General features: G+C 44.9%; 1 protein-coding gene and 1 long non-coding RNA gene across 3 annotated transcripts in view; one reads left to right on the forward strand and one right to left on the reverse strand.

The window, feature by feature from the left end:
* Positions 1 to 1,320: 1,320 nt before the first annotated feature.
* LOC110487551 lies at positions 1,321 to 5,674 on the forward strand. The gene is made up of 3 exons (XR_002468287.2): positions 1,321 to 1,412; positions 3,633 to 3,792; positions 4,432 to 5,674. It is a non-coding gene; the product is annotated as an uncharacterized LOC110487551 (long non-coding RNA).
* A 4,124-nt stretch (positions 5,675 to 9,798) lies between these two features.
* Positions 9,799 to 27,733, reverse strand: part of LOC110486619 (ras-associating and dilute domain-containing protein) — a 30,763-nt gene continuing 12,828 nt past the window's right edge. Inside the window, exons 8-15 of one of the 2 annotated variants that reach the window (XM_021558363.2) lie at positions 25,496 to 25,715; positions 24,963 to 25,135; positions 20,942 to 21,086; positions 19,578 to 19,741; positions 19,027 to 19,414; positions 12,482 to 12,615; positions 11,101 to 11,240; positions 9,799 to 10,926 (exon numbers count right to left, since the gene is read on the reverse strand). In XM_021558363.2, coding sequence (XP_021414038.2) covers positions 10,827 to 10,926; positions 11,101 to 11,240; positions 12,482 to 12,615; positions 19,027 to 19,414; positions 19,578 to 19,741; positions 20,942 to 21,086; positions 24,963 to 25,135; positions 25,496 to 25,715 — 1,464 coding nt within the window. In that variant the 3' untranslated portion in view covers positions 9,799 to 10,826. Of the gene's footprint in view, positions 10,927 to 11,100; positions 11,241 to 12,481; positions 12,619 to 19,026; positions 19,415 to 19,577; positions 19,742 to 20,941; positions 21,087 to 24,962; positions 25,136 to 25,495; positions 25,716 to 27,733 lie in introns of both variants that reach the window. The other variant, XM_021558362.2, reaches the window with a different exon arrangement.

A 27,733-nucleotide genomic window follows, 5' to 3' on the forward strand; every position in this document is an offset into this window, starting at 1 on the left:
GGCAGCACAGTGTGCAGGAACACCCACTGAGCCCATGCTGGCCTGGAAGTAACGCTACACTGAGGATCCCAACAGAACAGAGACAGAGTGTAGGGGTGGAATACCAACTAGTTCCACAGTGGTGGCGAGTATTGAACTTTACTTAACAAAACAAACACGGTCTAGTACTTTGGTCTCTTCTGTTTCCACAGTTTCCTCTGCCAAATAGATTATTCCCAAATAACCTTTTAGAGGTTGAAGAGTTTCAGGCTGAAGTCAGGTGGATAAGAGAGCTCAACACAGGTTGGTGGCACCTTAATTTGGGACGACAAACTTGTGGTTATGGATGGAGCGGAATTAGTGGAATGGTATTAGTGGAATGGTAATACATCAAACACGTGGTTTCCAGGTGTATGATGCCATTCCATTTGCTCCGTTTCAGCCATTATTATGAGTCGTCCTCCCCTCAGCAACTTCCTGTGGAGCTCAATGTATGTATGGTATCACATCTGTTGGCCCCTATTGGATGTTTCTCTCATTTCAGTCTAGTTGGCAGACTCAGCCCATCCTTAGATTGCTTATTCTTCAGTCCCACTGCCACAGTGTCTCAGATGCAGCCTGCCTTCAGTGTCTACAATGTCCTGCAGCCTGCGTACAAAAGAATACAGCCGTGCCATGAATAGAGAAGCGTGTTTCTTAAATCCCTTCACATGGAACCAGAGGCAGAGCTGCTGCTATGCTTGAGCCCTCCACCGCTACAGCTGACAGTACCTTAGCTCAGAATGGGCATTGATGCCAGGGAGTAATCTGACAGTGTGTCTCGTCTCATGTTCCTGAACATGCAGGGATCTGTGAACTTCTCCTGTCACCAAGAATGACAAAATCCCTAAGATCCTATTTATGTCAGCTGGATGCCATAACAGGAGCCAGTCATTCTGTGATGACATAAAACAGAGAATGCATGGTCTCTTAAAACAGCCCTGTGGATAAAGAACAGGGTATCACCGTTTAAGATCTTAATAATGTAACTAGCAGTTGGTATCAGAAGTGCAGTTGATGAAAATGCTGACATCTAGTGGTAAAGAGATGAATAAACGATATGAACAAGATTGAATGTTCATTATTATTTGACTATTCTTAATAACACTGGCTTCAAATAAAACATGTTTCACTAACGTTCATAACAAGTCAACAAATTATAGCACAAGTATACTATAGGCAGCCATGAAAAATGTATGAACTATATACTCGTGAATCTACTATCACTTACAGACTCCGACTCCTTTTTGGCTTTGTGCAGAAACCTTTTAATGGTCATGCTTGTCACTTCCCTTGGCAACGCGTCAACATGGTGCCTTTCCAGCAAACAAAAAGTAGGATAATGCATGAAGAAATTATGCGGAAAAACACGAGGCCTCCAAACGTAAAAATAAGTAAGTAGCTTGTGACTTTTGTTGTGAAAACACCTGTTATATTTCTCGGGCAACGGCACAACCGCCAGCCTAAAACAATTAATGGAGCTGCATTGAAAATATGGTGGAATATTCGAAGTTCATCACTTCAGAAAAAAATATGTTTTTATGCATTGTCAACAATGATAAACCAATGGATACATTTAATTTCACACGACAACCTTGTAACAATACACCTTGACAGTTAAATCACAGTAGGCCTACTTTACTTCCAAAAGGGGGCGTTGTAACACAATATGTTGCTATACACTGAGTATTCAGAACAGAACAGCTGATCTTTCCGTGACATAGACTGACCAGGTGAAAGCTATGATCCCTTACTGATGTCACTTGTTAAATTCACTTAAATCAGTGTAGATGAGGGGAGGAGACTAAATAGGAGGTTAAATAGTCATTTTTAAGTCTTGACACAATTGAGACATGGATTGTGTATGTGTGCCATTCAGAGTGTGAATAGGCAAGACAAAAGATTTAAGTGTCTTTGAACGGGTATGGTAGTAGGTGCCAGGTGCATCAGTTTGTGTCAAGAACTGCAACGCTGCTGTTTTTTGTTGTTGCCCTTAACAGTTTCCTGTGTGTATCAAGAATGGTCCACTGCCCAAAGGACATCCAGCCAACTTGACACAACTGTGTCAAGCATTGGAGTCAAGAAGCATTGGAGTCAAGAAGCATTTGAGTCAAGATGGGCCAGCATCCCTGTGGAATGCTTTTGACACCTTGTAGAGTCCATGCCCTGACAAATTGAGGCTGTTCTAAGGGCAAAAGGGGTATTCGAGGGGCCGCTCAAATAATGGAAATGCTTGTCCTCAACGATGGTAGGCAGGCGAGATCAGGTGGGAACATTCTAGCCAATGAGAGGGCAAATACGCGTGTGAAGAATTTTCCTATGATTGTGTGCTTGAGTTTCTATAGATTTTTTCCATCTTAAATTTAAACCAGATACACTTGAGAGTATACTGGTATATCAGTCTGGGTAAGGTGCCCTGACATTTTGTCTTCATACCAGAATGACTGAGACAAGGCTTTTTCATGGTGGCCTAAGTGGCTTCATTTGTTGATTCTCTTGTGTTGATGTTTCTCTTTTATCAGTAATCAGATAAGGTCATGTTTTCTTCCTTTAAACCAGATTAAATAAATGTAGGGCGGGGGGGGGGGGGGTATTCCTCAATCCAGAGAGAAACTCCAGGGAGGGGTAATCCTTTGGCTCCCCTGTGAAACGAACACAAAGAATATGTTTCAGTTTTCTCAGACGACAGGTGTTTGTGAAAGGAGAAACATGTAAATAATTGGATACTTTGAAGATCTCAGACTTTTTATCATTACATAATATTTTTTTTATATATTATATTATAAATTGTCATACATTGGGGTAAAAAGTTTCATAGGTTATGAGGCAATGTTTTTATGGAGGACTGGTAAAAATGTTAGGTCCTGGCCATTCAGTATGTAGTATAAGAGGCAATCTTTTAGTCTATGAACATCTGTATTGCTGTTGGCATCCACTGGTGCTTTATCTTGATCAGTTTCCAGACTGGACACTGCAATGCAGGGCTGACTCATATAGTTCAAAGTTATTAGTCTTCTACCTGCTGTTGCTCACCACCACCACCCCCACCCCATACACCCCTCATACCCCCCCACAGTCTGTGGGACTCATAGGTGCCCTCTGCACTCCGGCCTGGTATGGATATCTGCTGGGAGGGTTAGGTCTGCAGTGAGCTGCACCCCAGACCCAGAGCTGACGTGTCCCCCTGAGGAGCTCTACACCGGGCTCCCCAGTCTCCAGATGGAATTTCCTGTGTCTGGGGGGGGGGGGGGGCTGCCTCCTCCAACCCCAGCATAGCTCTCTCTCTCAGGGAAAGGACTGAAAGGAAACCTGGGAGAGCAGTAACCAGCACACTCTGGCGCTTGGTGTTTAACTAGTCACCACTATGTTGTTTCCTGCCCTCATTGTTATAGATAGGGAGGAAGGATGAGACATTTCAAACCCTGGTTTGCCCTTTGTCAGTGTTCATTTCCCATTACGTCAGTCTTCATTTGCCATTTTATTTTGGTCAATGTCGAGTCTGTATCTAAATGAAAAGGTTTGTTGAATCACGACTCAAACATTGTACTATTAAAAGGAAATGGAAAAATAAACATATTTTGGAACCACCGTAACTCATTTATCTTTGTCTACAGAGCCCAGAGTGAGACACTGAAGACCAACACTGAGGCCATCACAGATCCAAACACAGACCCCAGTACTGTCTCGTACCCTGGAACACCTATCAACCAGGACATAGTAAAGGAGAAGAAAAAGAAGAGGGCTATTATACTGACCAAAGATGAGAAGACCATGGTATGGTGCAACACATAATACTCAAATATACACTACCGGTCAAAAGTTTTAGAACACCTACTCATTCAAGGGTTTTTCTTTATTTCTACTATTTTCTACATAGTAGAATAATAGTGAAGACATCAAAACTATGAAATAACACTAATGGAATCATGTAGTAACCAAAAAAGTGTTAAACAAATCAAAATATGTTTTATATTTGAGATTCTTCAAATATCCGCCCTTTGCCTTGACTAGGTATCCCCCTTTCCCTTTTACCTTATGAAGCTGGTTGAGAGAATGCCAAGAGTGTGCAAAGCTGTCATCAAGGCAAAGGGTGGATACTTTGAAGAATATCAAATATCAAATATATTTTGATTTGTTTAACACTTTTTTGGTTACTACATGATTTCATTAGTGTTATTTCAAAGTTTTGATGTCTTCACTGTTATTCTACAATGTAGAAAATAGTCAAAAAAATAAAGGAAAACCCTTGAATGAGTTGGTGTTCTAAAACGTTTGACCAGAAGTGTACATCAGGAGCCTTATACGTAGTGCGTAGTAGCAATGTGAGGACTCTCAAATGCACCTTGTGAGAACCTAGCCTGAAAGTGTTATGCAACATAGCACTGTGATAATGGTTTTGTTTCATCCCGTAAGGCCGCCTTAGAGAAAGACCAGACGGAGTATGAGCGGTTTCTGGATCACATGACTCTCTGGATCCAGGAGCACCAGGAACAGGCAGTAGAGCTGTTCAGCCTGTGTGATACAGACAGCACTGGTACCATCGGCCCGAGGACTTTGAGCAGGGTAATCCATCCCTCTTCTGGTCTGTTACACCCTCATTCTTTCATCTGGGGCTCATGGCTGCAATTAAGGTATGTCAAAGGATTACCTCATAATGAGTCCAAATACTCTTTTCAATGCTAGTAGTTCACTCTAGCATGTTTCAGTGAGTTCCATTTGGAAATGTTGTGATGATTCTTTCCACTGTAGACCCCTTGAAAAGTAAGGTCAAATGTAACTGGCTGTTCTCAGCTCCTTTAAATGTAACATAAAGAAAACCACTGTGGCAAGCGATTACAAAACATTTTATGAGACTCCTGAGTCAGTCCTATCTGAATGCCACTGACTGTGTGGGGTTTTATTGAAGATATATAAGTGCTTATGGTCAGTGTTCTGATTCAGACTGCTTAGAATGCAAGCACTTGTTCATTTCCTGGAGAGCTTGTAAGTGGCCCTCTCACCCCCCACAGATAACAGCTCGTCCTGGGAAACAAAAACAGAACAATGTTCCTTTTGTCCTTCAGGCCCCAGACATTGAGTTTACTGTAAGTTTCTTCAGAAGAAAACATTAATCCTTCAGAAAGTTGGAGCCAAGGAGAACCAAGGAGCACAGTCAGCCTTAAGCCTTAAATCCATCATTCAGGCCTCTTTTATTTACATTTTATTTCACCTTTATTTAACTCTTGCCTAATGCCTCTGTGGATAGAGCCATTTAATGGCTGATTCACTGGAGAGATAGCATCATCATTGGTATAAGAATCACTATCTAGGGGATTAGCACTTTATAATTGACATATAAAAGCCACAATTTCTGTAGATTGTCTCTGGTATAAAAAGCAATAAGTTCAAATTGAAAATCCCTTACATCCTTAGGTATGACAGATTTGGGGATTCCATGTCTGCAATTTCAGCTGGATCTGCTGCCACAGGTACTGAGGAGAGGCAACGATGGGGAGATTGATTACAGGGACATGAGCAACCAACTACAGAGAGTAATGTAAAGCAAAATCAGCATTTTATACTAGTCAAATCAAATCAAATTGTATTTGTCACATGCGCCGAATACAACAGGTGTAGACATTACAGTGAAATGCGTACTTACAAGCCCTAACCAACAATGCAGTTAAATAAAAGTAACAAATAATTAAAGAGCAGCAGTAAAATAACAATAGCGAGGCTATGTACAGGGGTGCCGGTACAGAGTCAATGTGTGGGGGCACCGTTTAGTCGGTGTAATTAATGTGACTATACATAGATACGTAACAACAGAGAGTAGCAGCAGTGTAAAGGGGGGGGGGGCAATGCAAATAGTCTGGGTAGCCATTTGATTAGATGTTCAGGAGTCTTATGGCTTGGAGGTAGAAGCTGTTTAGAAGCCTCTTGGACCTAGACTTGGCAGTTCAGTACAGCTTGCCATGCGGTAGCAGAGAGAACAGTGTATGACTAGGGTGGCTGGAGTCTTTGACAATTTTTAGGGCCTTCCTCTGACATCGCCTGGTATAGAGGTCCTGGATGGCAGGAAGTTTGGCCCCAGTGATGTACTGGGCTGTACACACTACCCTCTGTAGTGCCTTGCGGTTGGAGTCCAAGCAGTTGCCATACCAGGCAGTGATGCGACCCGTCAGGAAGTCCAGGATCCAGTTGCAGAGGGAGGTGTTCAGTCCCAGGGTCCTTAGCTTAGTGATAAGCTTCGAGGGCACTATGGTGTTGAACTCTGAGCTGTAGTCAATGAATAGCATTCTCACATAGGTGTTCCTTTTGTCCAGGTGGGAAAGGGCAGTGTGGAGTGCAATAGAGATTGCATCGTCTATGGATTTGTTAGGGCGGTATGCAAATTGGAGTGGGGTCTGAAGTTTCTGGTATAATGGTGTTGATGTGAGCCATGACCAGCCTTTCAAAGCACTTCATGGCTACAGACGTGAGTGCTACGGGTCGGTAGTCATTTAGGCAGGTTACCTTAGTGTTCTTTGGCACAGGGACTATGGTGGTCTGCTTAACACATGTTGGTATTACAGACTCAGACAGGGAGAGGTTGAAAATGTCAGTGAAGACACTTGCCAGTTGGTCAGCACATGCTCGGTGTAAACGTCCTGGTAATCAGTCTGACCCTGCGGCCTTGTGAATGTTGACCTGCTTAAAGGTCTTACTCACATCGGCTGCGGAGAGTGTGATCACACAGTCATCCGGTATAGCTGATGCTCTCATGCGTGTTTCAGTGCTAGCAAACAAGTCCTGTAGCTTAGCATCTGCTTCATCTGACCACTTTTTTATTGACCGAGTCACTGGTGCATCCTGCTTTATTTTTTGCTTGTAAGCAGGATTCAGGAGGATAGAATTATGGTCAGATTTGCCAAATGGAGGGCGAGGGAGTGCTTTGTACACGTGTGTGGAGTACTGGTGGTCTAGAGTTTTTTTCCCCCCTTTTTCCCCCCTGCATATTTAACATGCTGGTGGAAATTTGGTAAAACAGATTTAAGTTTACCTGCATTAAAGTCTCCGACCACTAGGAGCGCCGCCTCTGGATGAGCATTTTCCTGTTTGTTTATGGCAGTATACAGCTCATTGTGTGTGGTCTTAGTGCCAGTATCGGTCTGTGGTGGTATGTAGACAGCTACGAAAAATACAGATGAAAACTCTCTCCGTAGATAGTGTGGTCTACAGCCTATCATGAGATACTCTACCTCAGGCAAACAAAACCTCGAGACTTCCTTAGATATCGTGCACCAGCTGTTGTTTACAAATATACATAGACCACCACCCGTTATCTTACCAGAGGCTGCTGTTCTATTCTGCCGATAAAGTGTAAAACCCACCAGCTGTATGTTATTCATATTGTCGTTCAGGCATGACTCGGTCAAACATAAGATATTACAGTTTTTAATGTCCCGTTGGTTTTTTAATTTTGCTCGTAGGTCATCGATTTTATTTTCCAATGATTGCATGTTTGCCAATAGAACGGATGGCAGTGGGGTTTTACTCGCTCACCTACAAATTCTCTGAAAGCAGCCCGACCTCCGCCCCCTTTTTCTCCGTCTTCTCTTCACGCAAATGACGGGGATTTGGGCCTGTTCCCAGGAAAGCAGTATATCCTTCACGTCGGACTCGTTGGACTCATTAAAGGAAAAAGCTACTACCAGTTCGTGGTGAGTAATCGCTGTTCTGATGTCCGGAAGTTATTTTCAGTCATAAGAGACGATAGCAGCAACATTATGTACAAAATAAGTTTAAAAAATAGGTTACAAACACACACACACACACAAAAAAAACAGTTGGTTAGGAGCACGTAAAACGTCAGCCATCCTCTCCGGCGCCATTCTACACACACTCCATTCTCAAACCTAGTTTGGATGTCTGAGCATGTTTCTATTGGTTTCTATTGATGTTTTATCATTCTGTTTGAAAGAGTGGAGGGTAAGGATGAGAGGGAAGAGAATGCTGTTCCCTGCTGTTTGGAGATCACTAGAGAGAAGCTACAGCCCAGTCCTAATTGTCAGCTGGGATTGTGGAGCCCACCACCTCCTGAGACAAACAGGTAAGACATTCCCATACACTACATACTTTACAAACAAGCACTCAGACATACAGTATCTATACACACAGAAATAATCATGCTACAGTACATCACCCAGACAGGTCCACTTAAAATGAACTCCCATTGAAAATACACGTCAGCCATTTCTGTTTACGCGGAGGTTCGAAGTCGCCTGTGTAAAATGAGGCAAAGCTAAAAGCCAACAATTTGTTGTTTCACAAATTGAAATTGAATGAATTGTTTCACAAATTATTGTGGTTCAATTGGAACAAACAGGCAGCACTGATGAACAGTAAATATGTAGGATCTGCCCACAAATTGCTGCTATACCAAAACAGCCAGTCTGTGAGGTTAACCATGACAACCAACCCTCTCAGGACAAAGCTATTTCTGACCTTGTAACTCCGTGATCAGAGCTAACACTTTGGGACACATCTCATAAAGACCTTGCATTGCACAGTAAGGAGTATAAAATAGCATAGCTGATCATAAGAGACAGTATATTTATCATCCACCTATTCTACTTCCAAACATGTTTCAGGTTCATTCTTCTGAGTATCAGGCTTATACTATATGACTACGGAGGAGCCCATCCAAGGAGCTTTGAGGTGGTGCTTCCCAGGAGCACCAGGGTGTCCAGCCTGTTCAGGGTGATCGAGGAGCGGGTTGGGATCCAGACCACCAGCCTGCAGGTGTTCAGAACCAGAGTTCCCTCCCAGGAGTCCTTCCTACCGCCAGACAGCTCTCTGGGGGAGTGTGGCTTCACTGGAGGCCCTGAGGACTCACCCAGACAGGCAACACTGTTCTATGACTACAGGCTGGAGTTCACTGACTGCCCCATCCTCAACTGTGACCACTACTTTGGTTCTAAGCGACCTCAGATTGGGGAGGACTACTTTGGTTCTAAGCAACCTCAGATTGGGGAGGACTACTTTGGTTCTAAGCGACCTCAGATTGGGGAGGACTACTTTGCATCAAGGCTGTCTAGGTGACCTGTATAACTTATAGTATCAGCTGTGTAACTTACTATATCAGCACTTTTTTGATGTACAGATTTATCTTTGTGTGACTAGCACAAGAAGCAATTACAGCTGATAATTGGCTGTGTTTAGCTAATTATTAAATATGATAGTTAAAAGTACATTCATGTCAGCGTTATACCAGGGGAGAAAATGGATGACTTGGGCAGAACACTCCTCACAATCAGCAGCTTCTGACATCGTTTTGTGTTTACCTGCAAGCATGAAGTATGCAAAGTGTGAGATTGCCTTTTTAATGCCAAAACAACCATTTTCCTCAGGGCACAGTGGAGAACCCTGGGGTGTGTCAAATTGAGTGGTGTAGTGGAAAGTGCTGCTCTAGTGGAAACCAAAGGGCACTATAAATGGCAGCTCTTGTGGTGGCCCCTGTGTGAGACACACCCTTGGTTCCCTGCTACCTCCCCCCGTTTAAAAGCACTTGGTCAACAGCTGGAGTCCTTATTCACTCCAAAGTGTGCCGTTGCTTTATTTGTCCTTGTTACGTCCCACGTCGTAGAGTTCAACCATCTGGGGATGCGGGTTGTACCGTCTGTGAGGCAACAACCTCTATGGGTAGAAGGCAATGTAGGGATTGGGGAATAACTCAGGAATTTTGGAGCTCTGATTTTGTTTTAAAATCTAAATAACATTTATTTAATATGTTCAAAAATACTGGACAATATAAGTATAAAAAATGGAATACTCTTTTATTTGTCATCAATCAAATTGAAGACTTAACACTGTTAAGAGAGATAGTTGACTTAAAACTGTCATAGAGTAATTTGTTTATAAACATTTCATAAACAGTCATAAGTTATAGTGTCACTGTCACCATGTGGGAAAAGTCAGAGGTGTTTAGGAGTGAGCTTGTGATACCTCCAGAAATCTATATTAGATTATCACTGAGATCCACTGAAATGCCTTATAGATAACCATAGAGTCCATGACACCCTTTCGTTATACAGTAGTGCTTCAGAAAGTATTTCACTGATAGCACTTCAATAAATATCCAAAGTATACAGCCACTATGACATAAGGATGAGTCATTGTTTTTACTCAAAAAATACATTATAATTTACAGTTCTATAAAAATGTTATTTGCATAAGTTCTTATGGGTTTTGGCATTTGTAAAGCTGAGCAATCTTCAGACAGAATGCTGTGCACTAGCTATTTGTGGTCAGTAGATAGTGTCCTTGAAGACACTGAAAAAGCTCAACCCTGCTCAACTGCCTTAACCGCTGTTCTTTTCTGCTCTCCAAAACCCAGTGTTTTCTGGGTACGAAGGACAGCTCACCATGTACATTTATTCACATGCTGGCAAGAAAAGGGGGCAACAGAAAACACTTCTGCAAAGCTGTCTGGACCATGTTGTTGATACACATGTAGTGTTTGCGTTTGAATTTGCATTCATTCAAAATGGGTGCTTCAGAGAAGACTTGAGCAATAGTGGATTCAGTCTAGTGGTTTCATCCTCATTTCAGTGTCCTCCTGTTCATTCTATGTACAGTAAAGCTTCATTTAAAATACTCAGTGAGAAGTGATTATTCACCAAAACAAAATAAACAGTCAAGTGTCTTTTATCCTTTGGTTGAGGAACACGTCTCGTAAAGTACTGACAGACAACTAAGGTCCTTAGTTGGATAAAGAGAGAAGATTAAGCTCCCTTCTGAGGGTCAAAGGTCACGTGGGGAAGCCTCCAATGAAACCTTCCTTCCACTCAGCACGTGATCACTGAGCTCTTCCCCGTTGATTTGGACTCGTTTTTGGCCACCAGCAATCTGAGGGCATCTCCAGATGAACGAATGAGCTCTCTACCACTGTGACAGAGAGAACGAGAGAGAACGTCAGAGGGTGTGTTAAACAGAGGGAGGGAACGACACTACTCTGTTGCGTTTTATAACTCGTATTACCTGAATAATATCCAGTACTCTATTACAACTTCTTAATCAACACAGGGTGGTAAAGACCAGTCTCCATCTTACACTACTTACATGTGGTATTCCATGCCCACCAGACTGATGCCGTTCACAGCCAGGATACGATCTCCCAACCTCAGCTTCTGGCACTGGGCGGCTGGGGACTCTGGTACCACTGACTTGATATAGATCCCAGTCATTTTCAGAGGTGTTTTCTACACAGGACACAAGAGGATGCAGGAAGCGTTGAGGTTGGGTCTGAGGACATGCCGTACCTGCACTATAGTATCATTACAGGAACATCTCCGCTGTTTCATCTCTATCCTACAGGGGGCACCACATGCTATAGAATCCTCCACAGCACTACACCTGCATGCATATATATGAGTAGAGGCTTTCACAGGAAGCGTTGAGGTTGGGCCTGAAGACATGCCGTACCTACACTATAGTATCATTACAGGAACATCTCCGCTGTTTCAACTCTATCCTACAGGGGGCACCACATGTTATAGAATCCTCCACAGCACTACACCTGCATGCATATATATGAGTAGAGGCTTTCACAGGAAGCGTTGAGGTTGGGCCTGAAGACATGCCGTACCTACACTATAGTATTATTACAGGAACATCTCCGCTGTTTCAACTCTATCCTACAGGGGGCACCACATGTTATAGAATCCTCCACAGCACTACACCTGCATGCATATACATGAGTAGAGGCTTTCACAGACCAGACACGTTTCTGTTATGAATTAAATGATGAAAACAGCAATTTAGTAGAATTTGAAGCCAAAGGCAGACATTGGAATGAGGGTAATAATAACCATTGCAGCTGCCAATTGTGCAATAGAGGAGTCTACCGGTTCTTATAAATTAGCTTAGTGTTCTCAATGTGGTTCATGGCTGACTTCAAAAGGAGGTCAACACATTTACCACATGTTGTACACCTGTTAGTAAACACAAGCTTAAGCCCACACCCACATATAACCAACCACACATACACACACACACGCACACAAAGTCCCACATAGCAAGAAGAGTTGTTGAATCTGTAGTTGCGATCTGCGTCACAGTTCAACTCATCATTCATTTAAAGCTAGATTTCCCTGCCTTTGATGCATGATGATGTAGCACAGTTAATCATGGGAAATATGTAACCTTTAACTAATTCATTTGTGACTATGGAGGTTTGAACAGCCACACAAGGCCTTATATTAGGATGTCATAAATCACATGACCAAATAAGAGCCACACGCCCCTCGCATCGACAAGGCTGTCCCTTTGTACAACCAGGCACAGACAGAATGTTAGAGCTTTTTCAAGTTCCATTGATTTCCCCATGCAGAGAGGTGAAAAATAAGAAAGGGAGGTAGAGAAACAAAAAGGAAGATGAGACTTGGGTGAAGGAGATGAACAAAGGAGGAGGTGGAGGAATAAAGACGAGGATTTCACCCACCATTCCATCCACCAGTGCCAGGCCTAGACCATGAGGTCCTCTGTGTAGCTCCACAGTAAACACTTCATCCCCCTCTTTCTCCTCTTCCTCCACATTCCCATTCCTTCTCTCAGAACATTCCCTTGGGCAGCTTCCTGCTGAGGAGACACACACAAGAACACCCCACATTAGACACAGTATCCAATCCCACCTTAACTCTGTTTCCTACTTTTCCTGTTATTGTGGTCCTTTTAATTAAATTATAAAGAAATCATATCACTGTGGCAATTTGAGACAGGGTTTACTGCAGGAGAAAACATGAAAGTAGTGTCTGGTTCCCCTTTGGTTTTCCCTCTACAGTACCTGCTGGGGAGGGGGGGGGGGGTCTGTCTGTCTGTCTGTCTGTCTGGTCATATGAAAGAGAAGTTCAAGTCCAGAGGCATTAGTGTTATAAGGATTATTATTTCTAACAATAGGAATATATATGGATCAAAGACTGGAGGTTCATCTGAGCTGCTCCAGAGGGACACGCAGTTGGTTTGACCTCCTCCACATACATATAACTAACTACCACTGATATTGAACACAGATGTTGCATTTGGACTCCATATAAAAATCATGTCAAGTCTGAGTGCTATAAAACTGTAGGGAGTCCACTAAATGCATAGACGTTGTAATGAGAACCATACAGAACCCCACTGAGAACAAGCTCTAAAGCTTTGGTGCCTTGGGAAAGCTCTTCCTCAGGTTGGTTCGGTGCTCTGTGGTGTCCTGTCACAACAACCTGCCACCCGCAACAGTATCACCAGCATGCCCTACACTTTCACCTCGCTCCTGGTCTCCCACTGCTCTTCCCTGCTCTCCTTCAGCTCTCCCCTGGTCTCCCCCTGCTCTTCCCTGCTCTCCTTCACCTCTCCCCTGGTCTCCCACTGCTCTTCCCTGCTCTCCTTCAGCTCTCCCCTGGTCTCCCACTGCTCTTCCCTGCTCTCCTTCAGCTCTCCCCTGGTCTCCCACTGCTCTTCCCTGCTCTCCTTCAGCTCTCCCCTGGTCTCCCACTGCTCTTCCCTGCTCTCCTTCAGCTCTCCCCTGGTCTCCCACTGCTCTTCCTTGCTCTCCTTCAGCTCTCCCCTGGTCTCCCACTGCTCTTCCCTGCTCTCCTTCAGCTCTCCCCTGGTCTCCCACTGCTCTTCCCTGCTCTCCTTCGGCTCTCCCCTGGCCTCCCACTGCTCTACCCTGCTCTCCTTCAGCTCTCCCCTGGTCTCCCCCTGGTCTCCCCCTGCTCTCCCCCTGCTCTCCCCTGGTCTCCCCCTGCTCTCCCCTGGTCTCCCCCTGCTCTCCCCTGGTCTCCCCCGCTCTCCCCCAGCCCGAGCCCATCTGCCCCCCATGCAGGACCTGCTCTGGACAATGCCTGTCCCGATTAAGATTCCACGCACCAACCCAACTGTAAATTCCCATGACGGGTCAGCCACTGATCTTTTCTCTCCTGACATCACCACCTCTCTGTAATTCTTGGTACAGATTAAAAGATTAGCAATGCTACCAAAATAGCAGTAAGTTACCCAAAACCACCGAGGTTGAGCAGAGAGCAGGAGCACTCTATGGGACTGGGAGGCCACAGTAATACATGGTGGGAAGCTATGGCCAATGTCATAACCAGGGATATGACATGATTAGAGAATATTTCTGTGAAAGTGGGTAATGTTCAATAGTACATCCTTTTCATACAATATCTTAGGTTTATGACAAACTATTAAACCATAGAGCCTGTATAAAGACAAGGGCCATTGATCGTAATGAGTTCTGATTATGATCATCAAAATGGAAGCTTTAGTAAAGCCCTATTTACACACAACCACACAGGGGGCCAGGAAGCTTTCAGCAGGCGGTAAGCATTTACACACAACCACACAGGGGGCCAGGAAGCTTTCAGCAGGCGGTAAGCACTTACACACAACCACACAGGGGGTCAGGAAGCTTTAAGCAGGCGGTAAGCACTTACACACAACCACACAGGGGGCCAGGAAGCTTTAAGCAGGCGGTAAGCACTTACACACAACCACACAGGGGGCCAGGAAGCTTTCAGCAGGCGGTAAGCACTTACACACAACCACACAGGGGGTCAGGAAGCTTTAAGCAGGCGGTAAGCACTTACACACAACCACACAGGGGGTCAGGAACCTTTAAGCAGGCGGTAAGCACTTACACACAACCACACAGGGGGCCAGGAAGCTTTAAGCAGGCGGTAAGCACTTACACACAACCACACAGGGGGCCAGGAAGCTTTCAGCAGGCGGTAAGCACTTACACACAACCACACAGGGGGTCAGGAAGCTTTAAGCAGGCGGTAAGCACTTACACACAACCACACAGGGGGCCAGGAAGCTTTAAGCAGGCGGTAAGCACTTACACACAACCACACAGGGGGCCAGGAAGCTTTCAGCAGGCGGTAAGCACTTACACACAACCACACAGGGGGTCAGGAAGCTTTAAGCAGGCGGTAAGCACTTACACACAACCACACAGGGGGTCAGGAACCTTTAAGCAGGCGGTAAGCACTTACACACAACCACACAGGGGGCCAGGAAGCTTTAAGCAGGCGGTAAGCACTTACACACAACCACACAGGGGGCCAGGAAGCTTTAAGCAGGCGGTAAGCACTTACACACAACCACACAGGGGGCCAGGAAGCTTTAAGCAGGCGGTAAGCACTTACACACAACCACACAGGGGGCCAGGAAGCTTTAAGCAGGCGGTAAGCACTTACACACAACCACACAGGGGGTCAGGAACCTTTAAGTAGGCGGTAAGCACTTACACACAACCACACATGGGGCCAGGAAGCTTTAAGCAGGCGGTAAGCACTTACACACAACCACACAGGGGGTCAGGAAGCTTTCAGCAGGCGGTAAGCACTTACACACAACCACACAGGGGGCCAGGAAGCTTTAAGCAGGCGGTAAGCACTTACACACAACCACACATGGGGCCAGGAAGCTTTAAGCAGGCGGTAAGCACTTACACACAACCACACAGGGGGCCAGGAAGCTTTAAGCAGGCGGTAAGCACTTACACACAACCACACAGGGGGCCAGGAAGCTTTAAGCAGGCGGTAAGCACTTACACACAACCACACAGGGGGTCAGGAACCTTTAAGCAGGCGGTAAGCACTTACACACAACCACACATGGGGCCAGGAAGCTTTAAGCAGGCGGTAAGCACTTACACACAACCACACAGGGGGTCAGGAAGCTTTAAGCAGGCGGTAAGCACTTACACACAACCACACAGGGGGTCAGGAAGCTTTAAGCAGGCGGTAAGCACTTACACACAACCACACAGGGGGTCAGGAAGCTTTAAGCAGGCGGTAAGCACTTACACACAACCACACAGGGGGTCAGGAAGCTTTAAGCAGGCGGTAAGCACTTACACACAACCACACAGGGGGTCAGGAACCTTTAAGCAGGCGGTAAGCACTTACACACAACCACACATGGGGCCAGGAAGCTTTAAGCAGGCGGTAAGCACTTACACACAACCACACAGGGGGTCAGGAAGCTTTAAGCAGGCGGTAAGCACTTACACACAACCACACAGGGGGTCAGGAAGCTTTAAGCAGGCGGTAAGCACTTACACACAACCACACAGGGGGTCAGGAAGCTTTAAGCAGGCGGTAAGCACTTACACACAACCACACAGGGGGTCAGGAAGCTTTAAGCAGGCGGTAAGCACTTACACACAACCACACAGGGGGTCAGGAAGCTTTAAGCAGGCGGTAAGCACTTACACACAACCACACAGGGGGTCAGGAAGCTTTAAGCAGGCGGTAAGCACTTACACACAACCACACAGGGGGCCAGGAAGCTTTAAGCAGGCGGTAAGCACTTACACACAACCACACAGGGGGTCAGGAAGCTTTAAGCAGGCGGTAAGCACTTACACACAACCACACAGGGGGCCAGGAAGCTTTAAGCAGGCGGTAAGCACTTACACACAACCACACAGGGGGCCAGGAAGCTTTAAGCAGGCGGTAAGCACTTACACACAACCACACAGGGGGTCAGGAAGCTTTAAGCAGGCGGTAAGCACTTACACACAACCACACAGGGGGCCAGGAAGCTTTAAGCAGGCGGTAAGCACTTACACACAACCACACAGGGGGTCAGGAAGCTTTAAGCAGGCGGTAAGCACTTACACACAATCAAATGTTACACAGAGCGTTTGTCTCTGATTTAGAGTTGAGGGAATTATCTGGTGTTAATCAACAGGAAAGGCCATGGACTGCTATTAGATTGTACTGGACGAACTGGCTTTTATTATCTAACCTGTTGTTTGGATATGACCTGGGACTGTGGTATCTGAAATCAGAAACATTCAGGATTCTCACAATGTTTTAGATAAAGTGGCATCAAACGTATAGACTCACTCTCTTTTGCTAGGTGTTTGACTCAACGATTGTATCCCTTGAGAAAAGGTCAATGTACTGTATAGGACAGGCGCACTAGACTACTATTTGAGAATGTCCGGGGGTCACACACATTTCCTAGGTGTCACGCCCTGGTCTTAGTATTTTGTGTTTTCTTTATTATTTTGGTCAGGCCAGGGTGTGACATGGGTTTTTGTATGTGGTGTGTTTTGTCCTGGGGTTTTGTTAGGTATTGGGTTTGTGGCTTAGTAGGGTTATCTAGCATAGTCTATGGCTGTCTGGAGTGGTTCTCAATCAGAGGCAGGTGTTTATCGTTGTCTCTGATTGGGAACCATATTGAGGCAGCCATATTCTTTGAGTGTTTCGTGGGTGATTGTTCCTGTCTTAGTGTTTGTTGTCACCAGATAGGCTGTTTAGGTTTTCTCACATTTCTTGTTTTTTTGTTAGTTTATTCATGTATAGTGTCTTCATTAAAGAACCATGAATAACCACCACGCTGCGTTTTGGTCCGCCTCTACTTCACCTAAAGAAAACCGTTACACTAGGTGGCAAAGGTCCGGATAGGTATTGTCATTAATCGGCATAGTAACAAACCCCCACCTCCCAACCCATGCGATCTCAAACTGTTTAAGTTGTACACAGCCATATTGCTGGCGGAGAGAAAATGTTGTCAGTTTAAACCTCGTTTCCTGCAATTCTACGCATTTTGATGTTTTATAGCTAATTTCTTGATATTCTACACATTTTGACATTTCTGTGTGTTCATACGATACCTGAGTAACTGAACAAAATCAATGCGGGCCGGTGGTGTTGAGGCCCCTGGGCATGTAATCTGGCCATGATAACTACAGGATTTAGATAGATTGTTATTCTAATTTACCCATCTAGCTAACATGGGCTAGTAGTAATTCACTGAACATTTCTGACAGGTTATAAATAGCCCTCTAAGGTCTGTCAGTGAATGGCATAAGAGGAAAACTGTCCGTACACTACCAAATTTCGAAATTGCACTTCTGCATTCTACAATTAGAACTCTCAACAGCAGTAAGTTGAAAGCCCAGCTGAGTTCCTAAATACAATTACACATACAATTAAAATGTCATTTCTGTCGGGACCCACGGTCCGTATTGACCCCGTTCTGAGCCTTGATTGGGACCGCGATCAGCCTGTTGAGTATGGCTGGTATAAGACTTATATAAAAGTGTTAGAATCTTACACGTTGTTTGAGACATCGCCAGAGAAAGCTGACCTGCTTTAGGGAGGGGGACGTCATTGTTATCCCTGGAAGTTAACCCTGGAAGTGTCCCTCCCAGTTACGGAATAAGATGTTTAGTCCTTCCCTCCCCTTTCTCAGCTCAACTCCTCCACCACAGAATAAATCATAACCAGAGAGCAGTCTGCTCACTTTCCCCTCCCATCCACTCCTACAGATGACCTCATGAGCAGAGCTTCAAAAAACAATAGGCCTGAGGAGAAAATGGCCTTTCCTCTACACATGGAATCCACCCTACAGGGAGAACACAACCTTTACACAGCCAGAACAGCTCTTTATTCCTCCAATGACCTGTAGTTTCTGTCCAAAGTCAATAGAGTCGAAGAGATGAAGGGAGGATGAGAGCTCTCCTCCTCCTGTCATATCAAGCACCTTGTGTCAACCTGGAGCCACTGGGGACAAATATGCACCAGGGACTCCCGGGTCAAGCAGACAAATTCTTCCTTTAATGGAGCCTGTCAATCATTGGTGGGTTGATATTATGAGGGAGGCACTAGCGACCTAACTCCAGAGGTTAGGTACATGAGCCACAGTGTGAGCCGAGGTGGCTGTATTTGCTGTGACAGGAGTTTTACATCACTTTAATCAAAACCCGCAGAGGGAGGGAAAGGCCATGAAGGGATCCTTTGTTATTCTTTGTCTTCGTAATTCATCCAAGGGGATTGAGACAGGATCAGTTTCTTTTAGGATTACAATGTACAGTATGTGCCCCCCCACTGTTACAGCATCATCAATCCTCTGTTATGATTGGTCAATAACACACTTCAGCTGACACATGGCTTTTTATGCTTATTTTCTGTCAATCAGAGCTGTTTGTATTGTAACTGCTCTGTATGTAGCCTGACTGTATGACATAGCCGTCTCTGTTACCTTTCCTGTGCTGCCGTGCTGCTCCCTCCTGCAGGTCTGCCTCCAGCTCAGACTGAGACAGCTCCATGCCCTGGGGGGTGTTGGGAGGCGTCAGCAGGCAGGAGGGGTCCAGAGCCAGGCTCTTGTGGCATCCTAGGTCAGCCTGGCTACTCCTAGGTAGGGTGTTCTGCAGCTCCAGACTATTCAGCTTGTGGGTCAGCTCTGCCTCTGCCAGGCAGCAGCTTAGGTCACCATGAGACCCCCGGGCCTGAGGGGGCACCGCAGGGCTCAAAGAGTCCACCTCTGCCCTGAGCGAGGGGCAGGGAACTGGGTCAGGGACCACCACTGTGACAGAGGGCGAGGAGCGCGAGGTCGCAGACTTGGCGTCTGTAGCTGTCCCGCTGAGTGCCTGAAGGGAGGGACAAGTCAATAAAGCAGAGATGGAAAAACATCAAAGTTAAAATGTCTCATTTACTGAGCACCACCAGTTCAGGGCGGCCACTGCCTCTCATTAGATTGTATATTTGTAAATTCTGGGTATACAGAGTCAGAAGGTCAGATAGGTGGTTTACCTGCTGTGTTGTTTGACTGGTGGGGAGACTATGGATGAAGTCCTGCAGATGGCCTAGCTGCTCAAACAGAGCGGGCTCCGTGATTGGTTTACCCAACTCCAGGTGGAAGGTGTTGCTTGGCAGGATAAGGGGAGGGTGGTTGTCGAAACTCTCCAGGATGTCAGCTAGAGAAGGAGGAAAATACAGGACATCATTAAAGACAGAAGACGTGACTCAGAAAATATTACAACAGAAGCTCTGGAAGAGCTTTCTCACGGTGTACACTACATTATTTATACTTGTTATTTCCTTTTACTTCATTAACTTAATTACATCTGATTTGTAGGTTAATCCTTTAGATTCTCCAGTTAAAGAAAGACAGTCATGGCCTCTAGGACAAGATAAAGTTCCCCCCAGGGGGTGCCAGCAGGAGTTGGGCCATTCACACAGAAGAGGTGAGGTGACAGGGGACAGAGAGGGGAGACAGGTGCCAAGTCCTATATTGAGAGGGGTGGATTTGAGAGTTAACTCTGTGGTGAGACTGATTGGGCTGGACAGGGTTCTCCTCTCTAACCTCCCCCCTGTACCCATGCTCCAATTTAGAGTTAGACTGGGACAGGCAGACAGGATTACTCTGGGGAACACACTCAGCCACTCCCAGACACAGGGAATAGGCCTCTAGTTACTAATACCCTGACTACACCCCGCTCGCGTTGTTTTGCAAAATAGAAATCTCTGTTATTCAATTATTGCACCCACACTGCTCACGCGCATAAACAAGCGTCTGCGTTGCCAAGGGCTAAAATAGAACTCCTTTCTATTTCTGACGATGAAAAAGCCTGGAAAGAGGTTAGATGACTAGAAACGATTCGGTTGACCATTTTACGTGTGAATTAATTGTCGGAGTAGAGGACCTTGTGCATTTCAGGTAAAATAACAACTCAATGTTATATCCCAGGACAAATTAGCTAGCAACAGCAAGCTAGCTAAATAGAATAAATTAGCTAGCAAGTGCAAGCTAACAAGCTAAATTGCTATAAATGTTTAATGCTTTTCGACCTGTCCCCAAATTAATGTGTGTGTCTGTGTTGATATTTTAACCTGCGTGTTGTGATCGCGTTTGGTGTGGGGGGACAAAATATATTTATGCACGATGGCGCACGCGTGCAGCCGGTTTGGGTTCCGTGTAACCCTGTCAGGGTGACAGTCTGATCTGATTGAGTCTTGGCAGAGTGAGAGTGTGTACACAAGCGTACAGACTACATAGGCTATGTGAATTTGTTTGTCCAAGAAACACGTGTGTTTGTTTCATAATATGGTTTATACACGTGAACTTGTCTGTGTGGCTAACCGCCGCGACTCTGCTGTATCTGTGTTCCACTCACTGGTCCTGAGGGCAGCCTCCGCCTCGTCTGGCGAGGGGTTCCAGTCTGCAGGACAGGACCTGCCTGGGTTATACTCCCTCAGCATGTGGTGCAGTTGGGCTGGGTTCAGAGGCAGGAACTCTGTCCTCAGAGAGCTCCATGATGCCTGAAACACACACACACACACATATGTACACTCACACGTTACAAGAATATCAAAGTACAGGCACAAGGACCGTGATACAAGGAATATGATTGCATAAATGCAAGTGCTGGCAGAGGTGTTTGATGTCATTGTTGTTAGTGAAACTAAAAATGACAGGGTAGCATTTCCTCAGTGGGGTTATTTCAACACAAAGCTATTCGTGTAAAAAATATTCCAAACCACAAATCTGTCCAAATTCATTAGGAAAATAAATCTAGGACTGTAAGTAATACTTGTCATGCCAACCTGTCACTGTCTGTAGTAATAATAAAATCAACACACACACACACACACACACACACACACACACAGAATGGAGAAATGTTGAAATGCTTGATTGTGGAAGTCAATGTTCCTGAATGTCACATGTTCCATCTATTTGACTAAACATTGATGAGTCATACACGTAAAGTGTCAGATGTCATCAGAAGATGTGCTAATTACAGCGTCTAGATTCCTGTATGTGTTATATGACTATGAACAATCAGGTGTTTGTTATCCTCTCAGTTGACCTCTGTCTGGTTAGTGGGAATAAACACACAAGAGACTTAATCTTCAACTATTTCCTCATTCACTCAGACACACCTTGGAGAGCTGAGGTGTTTTAATGACTCAGTAACTAACCAGAAAGACATAAGTGAATCATTTCAAGATGACATCATTGGCATAGAGGTGTTATTGGTATGCTGACAGGCATTGTGTAGAATATATCAGACCATATTTACACCAGCCTTGTATCCCTTCATTCCTCCAATGAGCACACCCTCTTTGTCGCATGACAGCACAGAAGCTGGCCAGAAGGAGGAGTTATGGGAATGTTTATAAGCAATAGTGACTTATTTTTTACATTATTTTAAGTCTATATTTTCTATATCTACTATTTGACTTGGTGTATCCCAGTCATAAGTGGCATAACATTATGGCATCAATGACACAATCTTCCTAACTTTGTATCATCGGTAATTACTGGAGACTGAGAGAGCTCAGCCATAACAAAACCATGCCACATCACTGGTAATTTACTATGTCCCTCACTCTCTTGAGCCCAGAACTCCAGATGGAAAACTGAGAATATCACAAGGGTGTGTGCTCCATTTTACCAACCACAACATCTGACCTCGTGCCATGGGAGTGATCCATACACAAAACCACCAGCCTCCTAGCAACAGTCCCCACGAATAGAGGAGAGAGGCAGCCTTTGACTGAGGGGAGACTGGTTCTACTACTGCGGAGCTGTTTTGGGCTGTTACCATGGCTGCCTTCTGGTTAGATATTGAGAACATGTGTTGTCTCATACTGTATTAGCCCCTTATGGCTGTGGATGGAAGAGTGAAATGCTACACTGTCAGTCTTTTGCACTCAGTTGCACTGAGTCTCAGCAGGCTCCTTTCTCCATTCCTGGTGAATGAGTTCCATCAAAATAAAATCAGATCAAGAAACTATAAACTCTTGATCTAAATTAAATATGAGGGCAGCTGCAGGAGAAAATACACATTTCTAACTGAATTTGATGCTTTAGGGCTGTGCAAACTGTGGTTTTAAGATAAAACCCACAACTATCCACAACAACAGTGCTGTAATTGGGATGAGTAGGAGGTGATTCTCTCATGTACTAACCCGGGAGAACATTACAAGACCGTGACGTGTCCACAGCCTTCCTGCAGCCCCTGGACATTCATAGGATGAGACATACAGTAGTGTGGGCCTGTCACAGCAGAAGTCACTCTTTTCTTTGAAGGTGACAGGGCTAAAGCTAGCCTTTTGTCACACACAGACTGGCAACAGGTTTTCCCTATCTCCCTTATATTTTCAGGTGTCATAAACATGACCAGAAACAGGATATGTGTGTGTGTGTGTTTAACAGAGACACACTTATTTTTTTACATGTTTTTATTTAAACTTTATTTAACTAGGCAAGTCAGTTAAGAACAAATTCTTATTTACATTGACGGCCTACACCGGCCACACCCGGACGACGCTGGGCCAATTGTGCAGGACAATCACGGCCGCATGTGATACAGCCTGGAATCGAACCAGGGACTGTAGTGATGCCTCTTGCACTGAGATGCAGTGCTTTGGACCACTGTGCCACACAGGAGCCCCTTAGCTGGGTTGTTCTATATGGTGGTCTCTGTCTTTATGTCTCTAACTAGCCCAAAGTGTTAACTAACCCAACCACCACCAGATATGTTACGGCTCAACTTCCCCCCAGTAAACATGATCCTCCTTTCAGTGGATTACAGAGAGAATGGCATGCTTAAGGAAGGATTAACTACTCAGTGGCACACAGTTTAAAGCCACAGGCATCAACAACATGGGATTTAAACATACATACAGTGAACCTGGCCATGACCCCACTGTCCGAGGATGTCTAAGGGGGAGTTGGGATATGCAAAAAACACATTTCCAATTCACACGTCTATAATATACACACTTGTACATGTATGAAACAGAATAAATGAATAAATTATAATTATGAATTATTATTATGTCTATTTGTTTAAGTTATTGGTGCAAGGACTGCCTATCTCGGCAAAATGTGTATTTTCTTCATCAATAGATGAGAAGTCATTGCATAATAGGAGATGTAGAGTACAATTTGGTGGGAAAAATGCCATTGTTTCCAAGCATTCTTTTCCCTCTCCCACAGCTCTGTCAGGCTTTTTTAATAATGTCATGTGGTGGCGCATGTGAGTTCCACTCAGGTGACATCTGTCAGTGAAAATAAGCTTTCAGCTCTAACATTTTCAATCGGTTCCATACCTTGTAAAACACCTGTGGTCTACAATGGATACATTCAGAATTGCTATAGTGGACAAAAATGTTGTCATTAACACCCCATTGCTTCATTGCTTTACCATTACATCTAGGTGTTGTCATCACACCGATAGTGTTAAGACCAGTCTAACTGTTCTCATAACATCAGAAGTGTGTATCGTACCTGAGGCCTGCAGTATTTTTCCAGATCTGATAACTGGCCAGGGCAGGGGAATGTTTAGTAAGGTGCTATAGAGGTATAAAACCAACAGTCTGTGTACACACACCTTCTCCCACAACTAGTGTGGCAGTGAACAAACAACACCTCTCACCCCACAATGGCCCATTCAAACTATACTCGCAATGTCATTATCTTGTAACTACTTCAACAGTATCACCTCCATCAAAGACAACATGCATTTCTAAGAGTAAAACCTAGTTAGCAATGAAATGTAGGGAAAAAGAGTTTCAGTGATGATTCATGAATGTTTTCAATGTTTTGTCAGATTTTCCTAAATACTTCCCAAAGGTTTCCCACTCGAGGCATGTTCGGTATGCCAATAATCTCCCATGGGCAGATTCTGCATTTACACCCAAGAATCTGCCGGGACTGAATGGGATCCCTGTGATAACGAACTGCAGTAGTTTCAGTCTTTGGGTTTTCGACACTGGTTATATGGACGTATCAGGATTGAACGAAGGCGGGGCTTAAACTGCTCGGCTACAAGTGATTCACGCGTGGCCCACACAGATCGGAAGGGGGGAGGGGGCTTTGGATAAGAGTTTCTTTTTGCGAGTGTGGAGACTTTGCAAACTGTCGGAACTCACAATTCCTAACACATATAGACCCAGAAGTAAATCACACAGTTGACCAAATTAATAATGATTTTACTTTTGGGTTAACAGAGATTAGTGTACCAATAATGAGCTGAGACACTTGGTGATGTACAGTCTAATACACTGTAAAATACCATTTTGATACACTATATATTCAGACTGCTTTGGACATCTTGGCTACATTGTTATTTAGTGCTCTCCAAACCAAAACAGGAAGTGAAAATAAAGGAAGTGCCCTCTGACCTGTAGTAGGTTCTCCTTGGGCGTTGCCAGCAGATTGACAGCAGCAGAGAGCTTCTGGAAGAACTCCACAGCCAGGTCTCCTAGGCCCATCCCCTGTATCCAGTCCATCAGCAGGTCCAGGTTGGCCCTGATCTGGACCCCTCTAGACCACTGGTAGAACCCACCTCCAGAGCCTGCAGAACAAAACACCACTCAGACACGCTCATGTAATTTCAATCATAGCTATTGAGTATAATGAAACTTCTATAAGATGCAGCATGCTAGCAGATACCCATAGACTTCCAGTTATTGAACTAACGCTGGTTAGCATTGGCTCATGAAACTACCTCTAACGTTCTCCATAGTGGACACAGAAACATAAAAATGATATCCACAAGTTCATCTTACTCTGGGGAAAGTCCAAATCCCGAAGTATCCCATTAACACATACCGTATGTATTTTATGAGGATACTTGTGATAGGACTTTGAGGATATTAAGATTTGATCCTACAAAACCCCATGAGTCAGAAACAGAGCATGTTGAAGGTCTCACCTCTCTCCATGAGTGCGTTGAAGAGGGATGCGTTGGTGAAGAAGAAGAGGTAGGCGCAGAGCTGCGAGCTGATGTCAGAGTGCACCTGGAAGGCGTTGAGCAGAGACAGCGCCTCCTTCAGGACATTCAGGATGTCGCTCACGCCCTCGGGCACACGCAGCTGCCCGCTCTCCGAGAACGGGTTCCCATCCAGCAGGCCTGGCAGTGCCGAGTACATACTCTGAGGACAGAGAGAGGCATGCTAGAGGTGTTAGTCACAGCTACATGACTTTACCTCACTGTACCATAGTCTAACACAGCACCTCTCTGAGGAGAGAGAGGGAGATAAGAAACCTTACAGTCACAGCTACTGTACCCAGTACCACTAATACAGAAAGTATACTGTATTATATATTGATCTTTAAAAGTGACGTTTTGTTAGCGATTCTCACTTTATCAGCCATACTCTCTATAAAATAAACCTTCATCAACATGCAAACATTTGTTGACAGATTCAGTAAAACTGCAGTGGAATCAGTGACTTAGTCAACAGGGCTATGCCCGCTGACCCTGAGCTCCCTGAGCCAATCAGAAAACAGTCAGAGCCCAAGGAGGAGCGGTTACAGAAAGCCAGACAGGGACAGACACACTTCCCCTCCAAAGGCGGATAGGCCTGATAACCAGGGGCCTGATAACCAGGGGCCTGATAGCAAGGGGGCTGATAGCCAGGGGCCTGATAGCCAGGGGCCTGATAGCCAGGGGCCTGAGACTGTCCAGTCTTGACACTCACCATTGTTAACAGTGTACCATACACAGTCCTGGGAATCCCATTGATAACACTGGTGCCACTGGCCATTCCTGACAGAAACACAAATGTTTCCCAGTGACTCAACACCGCTCTGCCCCCTCCAGCCTCCTGATAATTCCCATAATAAATGAATGCCAAGTATCATAAACTAGCTGATAATAGCCCATGCTGTTGACTACTAAGGAATGGTAATACCAGTGAGTAATAGGCATGAGAATAAACTTCTCCTACAACTTCTCCTGGAGTGTTTTGTCTCATGGTTAGTTGTTCCACCAATTAGGTGTCTTTTAAGTAGTGTAACTTGTTGGAAAAAACAAAAATGTTATATTTCACCTACTTTTAGCAGTACACTTTTAGCAGTATTTCACCTACTGTCATAAACAGTACATGTTCTAAAAAAAACTTTTTTTCCAACTCAAGAGGTTAAATTTAAAAAATGGACTATAGTAAGTGCCTATTAAGTGCCAAATAAGGTAACAGGGTTGACCGTAACAGGGTTGACGACTTCATCTTAAATCATCTATAAATCCCCTTGTGACAGGGGGAATCAAAGCTTGTTTCATGCAACAGGGAGGGGCAATTGAATGCAAACTTCACTAAAAAAATATATATATTTAAAATATATCTACCCTGTCTATGCTCGACCCGCTCAGCTTTCCACCACAAAACACCAGAAAATTGCCAAAAAGACTACAACCAGCTCACCTGCTTTTACACTATGATTTGACTGTTAGTTTCTTTTTATTTGCACTTTGAAAACGGAAGTTTCACCGTCTTTAAATGAGAGTTCAGCTCATGTAACAGGGTTGACCTTAAAAGGATACTGGCAATGAGGCCCTTTATCTACTCCCCTAGAGTCAGATGAACTTGTGGATACCATTTTTATGTCTCTGTGTCCAAAACGAAGGAAGTTTGTGGTAGTTTCGCGAGCCAATGCCAGCTAGCGTTAGCGTAATGACTGGAAGTCTGAGGGGTTTCTACTTGCATGCTTAAAATGAATCACTAATCACATGAAGGGGCTGAGTCACTGGCTTACTGGTGCTCTTTCATGCCGTCCCTAGGAGGGGTGCGTCACTAGAATGGGTTGAGTCACTGATGTGATTTTCCTGTCTGGGTTGGCGCCCCCCCTTGGGTTGTGCCGTGGCGGAGATATTTGTGGGCTTTACTCGGCCTTGTCTCAGGATGGTAAGTTGGTGGTTGAAGATATCCCTCTAGTGGTGTGGGGGCTGTGCTTTGGCAAAGTGGGTGGGGTTATATCCTTCCTGTTAGGCCCTGTCCGGGGGTATCATCGGATGGGGCCACAGTGTCTCCTGACCCCTCCTGTCTCAGCCTCCAGTATTTATGCTGCAGTAGTTTATGTGTCGGGGGGCTAGGGTCAGTTTGTTATATCTGGAGTACTTCTCCTGTCTTAGCCGGTGTCCTGTGTGAATTTAAGTATGCTCTCTCTAATT

The sequence above is a fragment of the Oncorhynchus mykiss genome, chromosome 13 (genome assembly GCF_013265735.2).
Source record: "Oncorhynchus mykiss isolate Arlee chromosome 13, USDA_OmykA_1.1, whole genome shotgun sequence".
Classification (NCBI taxonomy): domain Eukaryota; kingdom Metazoa; phylum Chordata; class Actinopteri; order Salmoniformes; family Salmonidae; genus Oncorhynchus; species Oncorhynchus mykiss.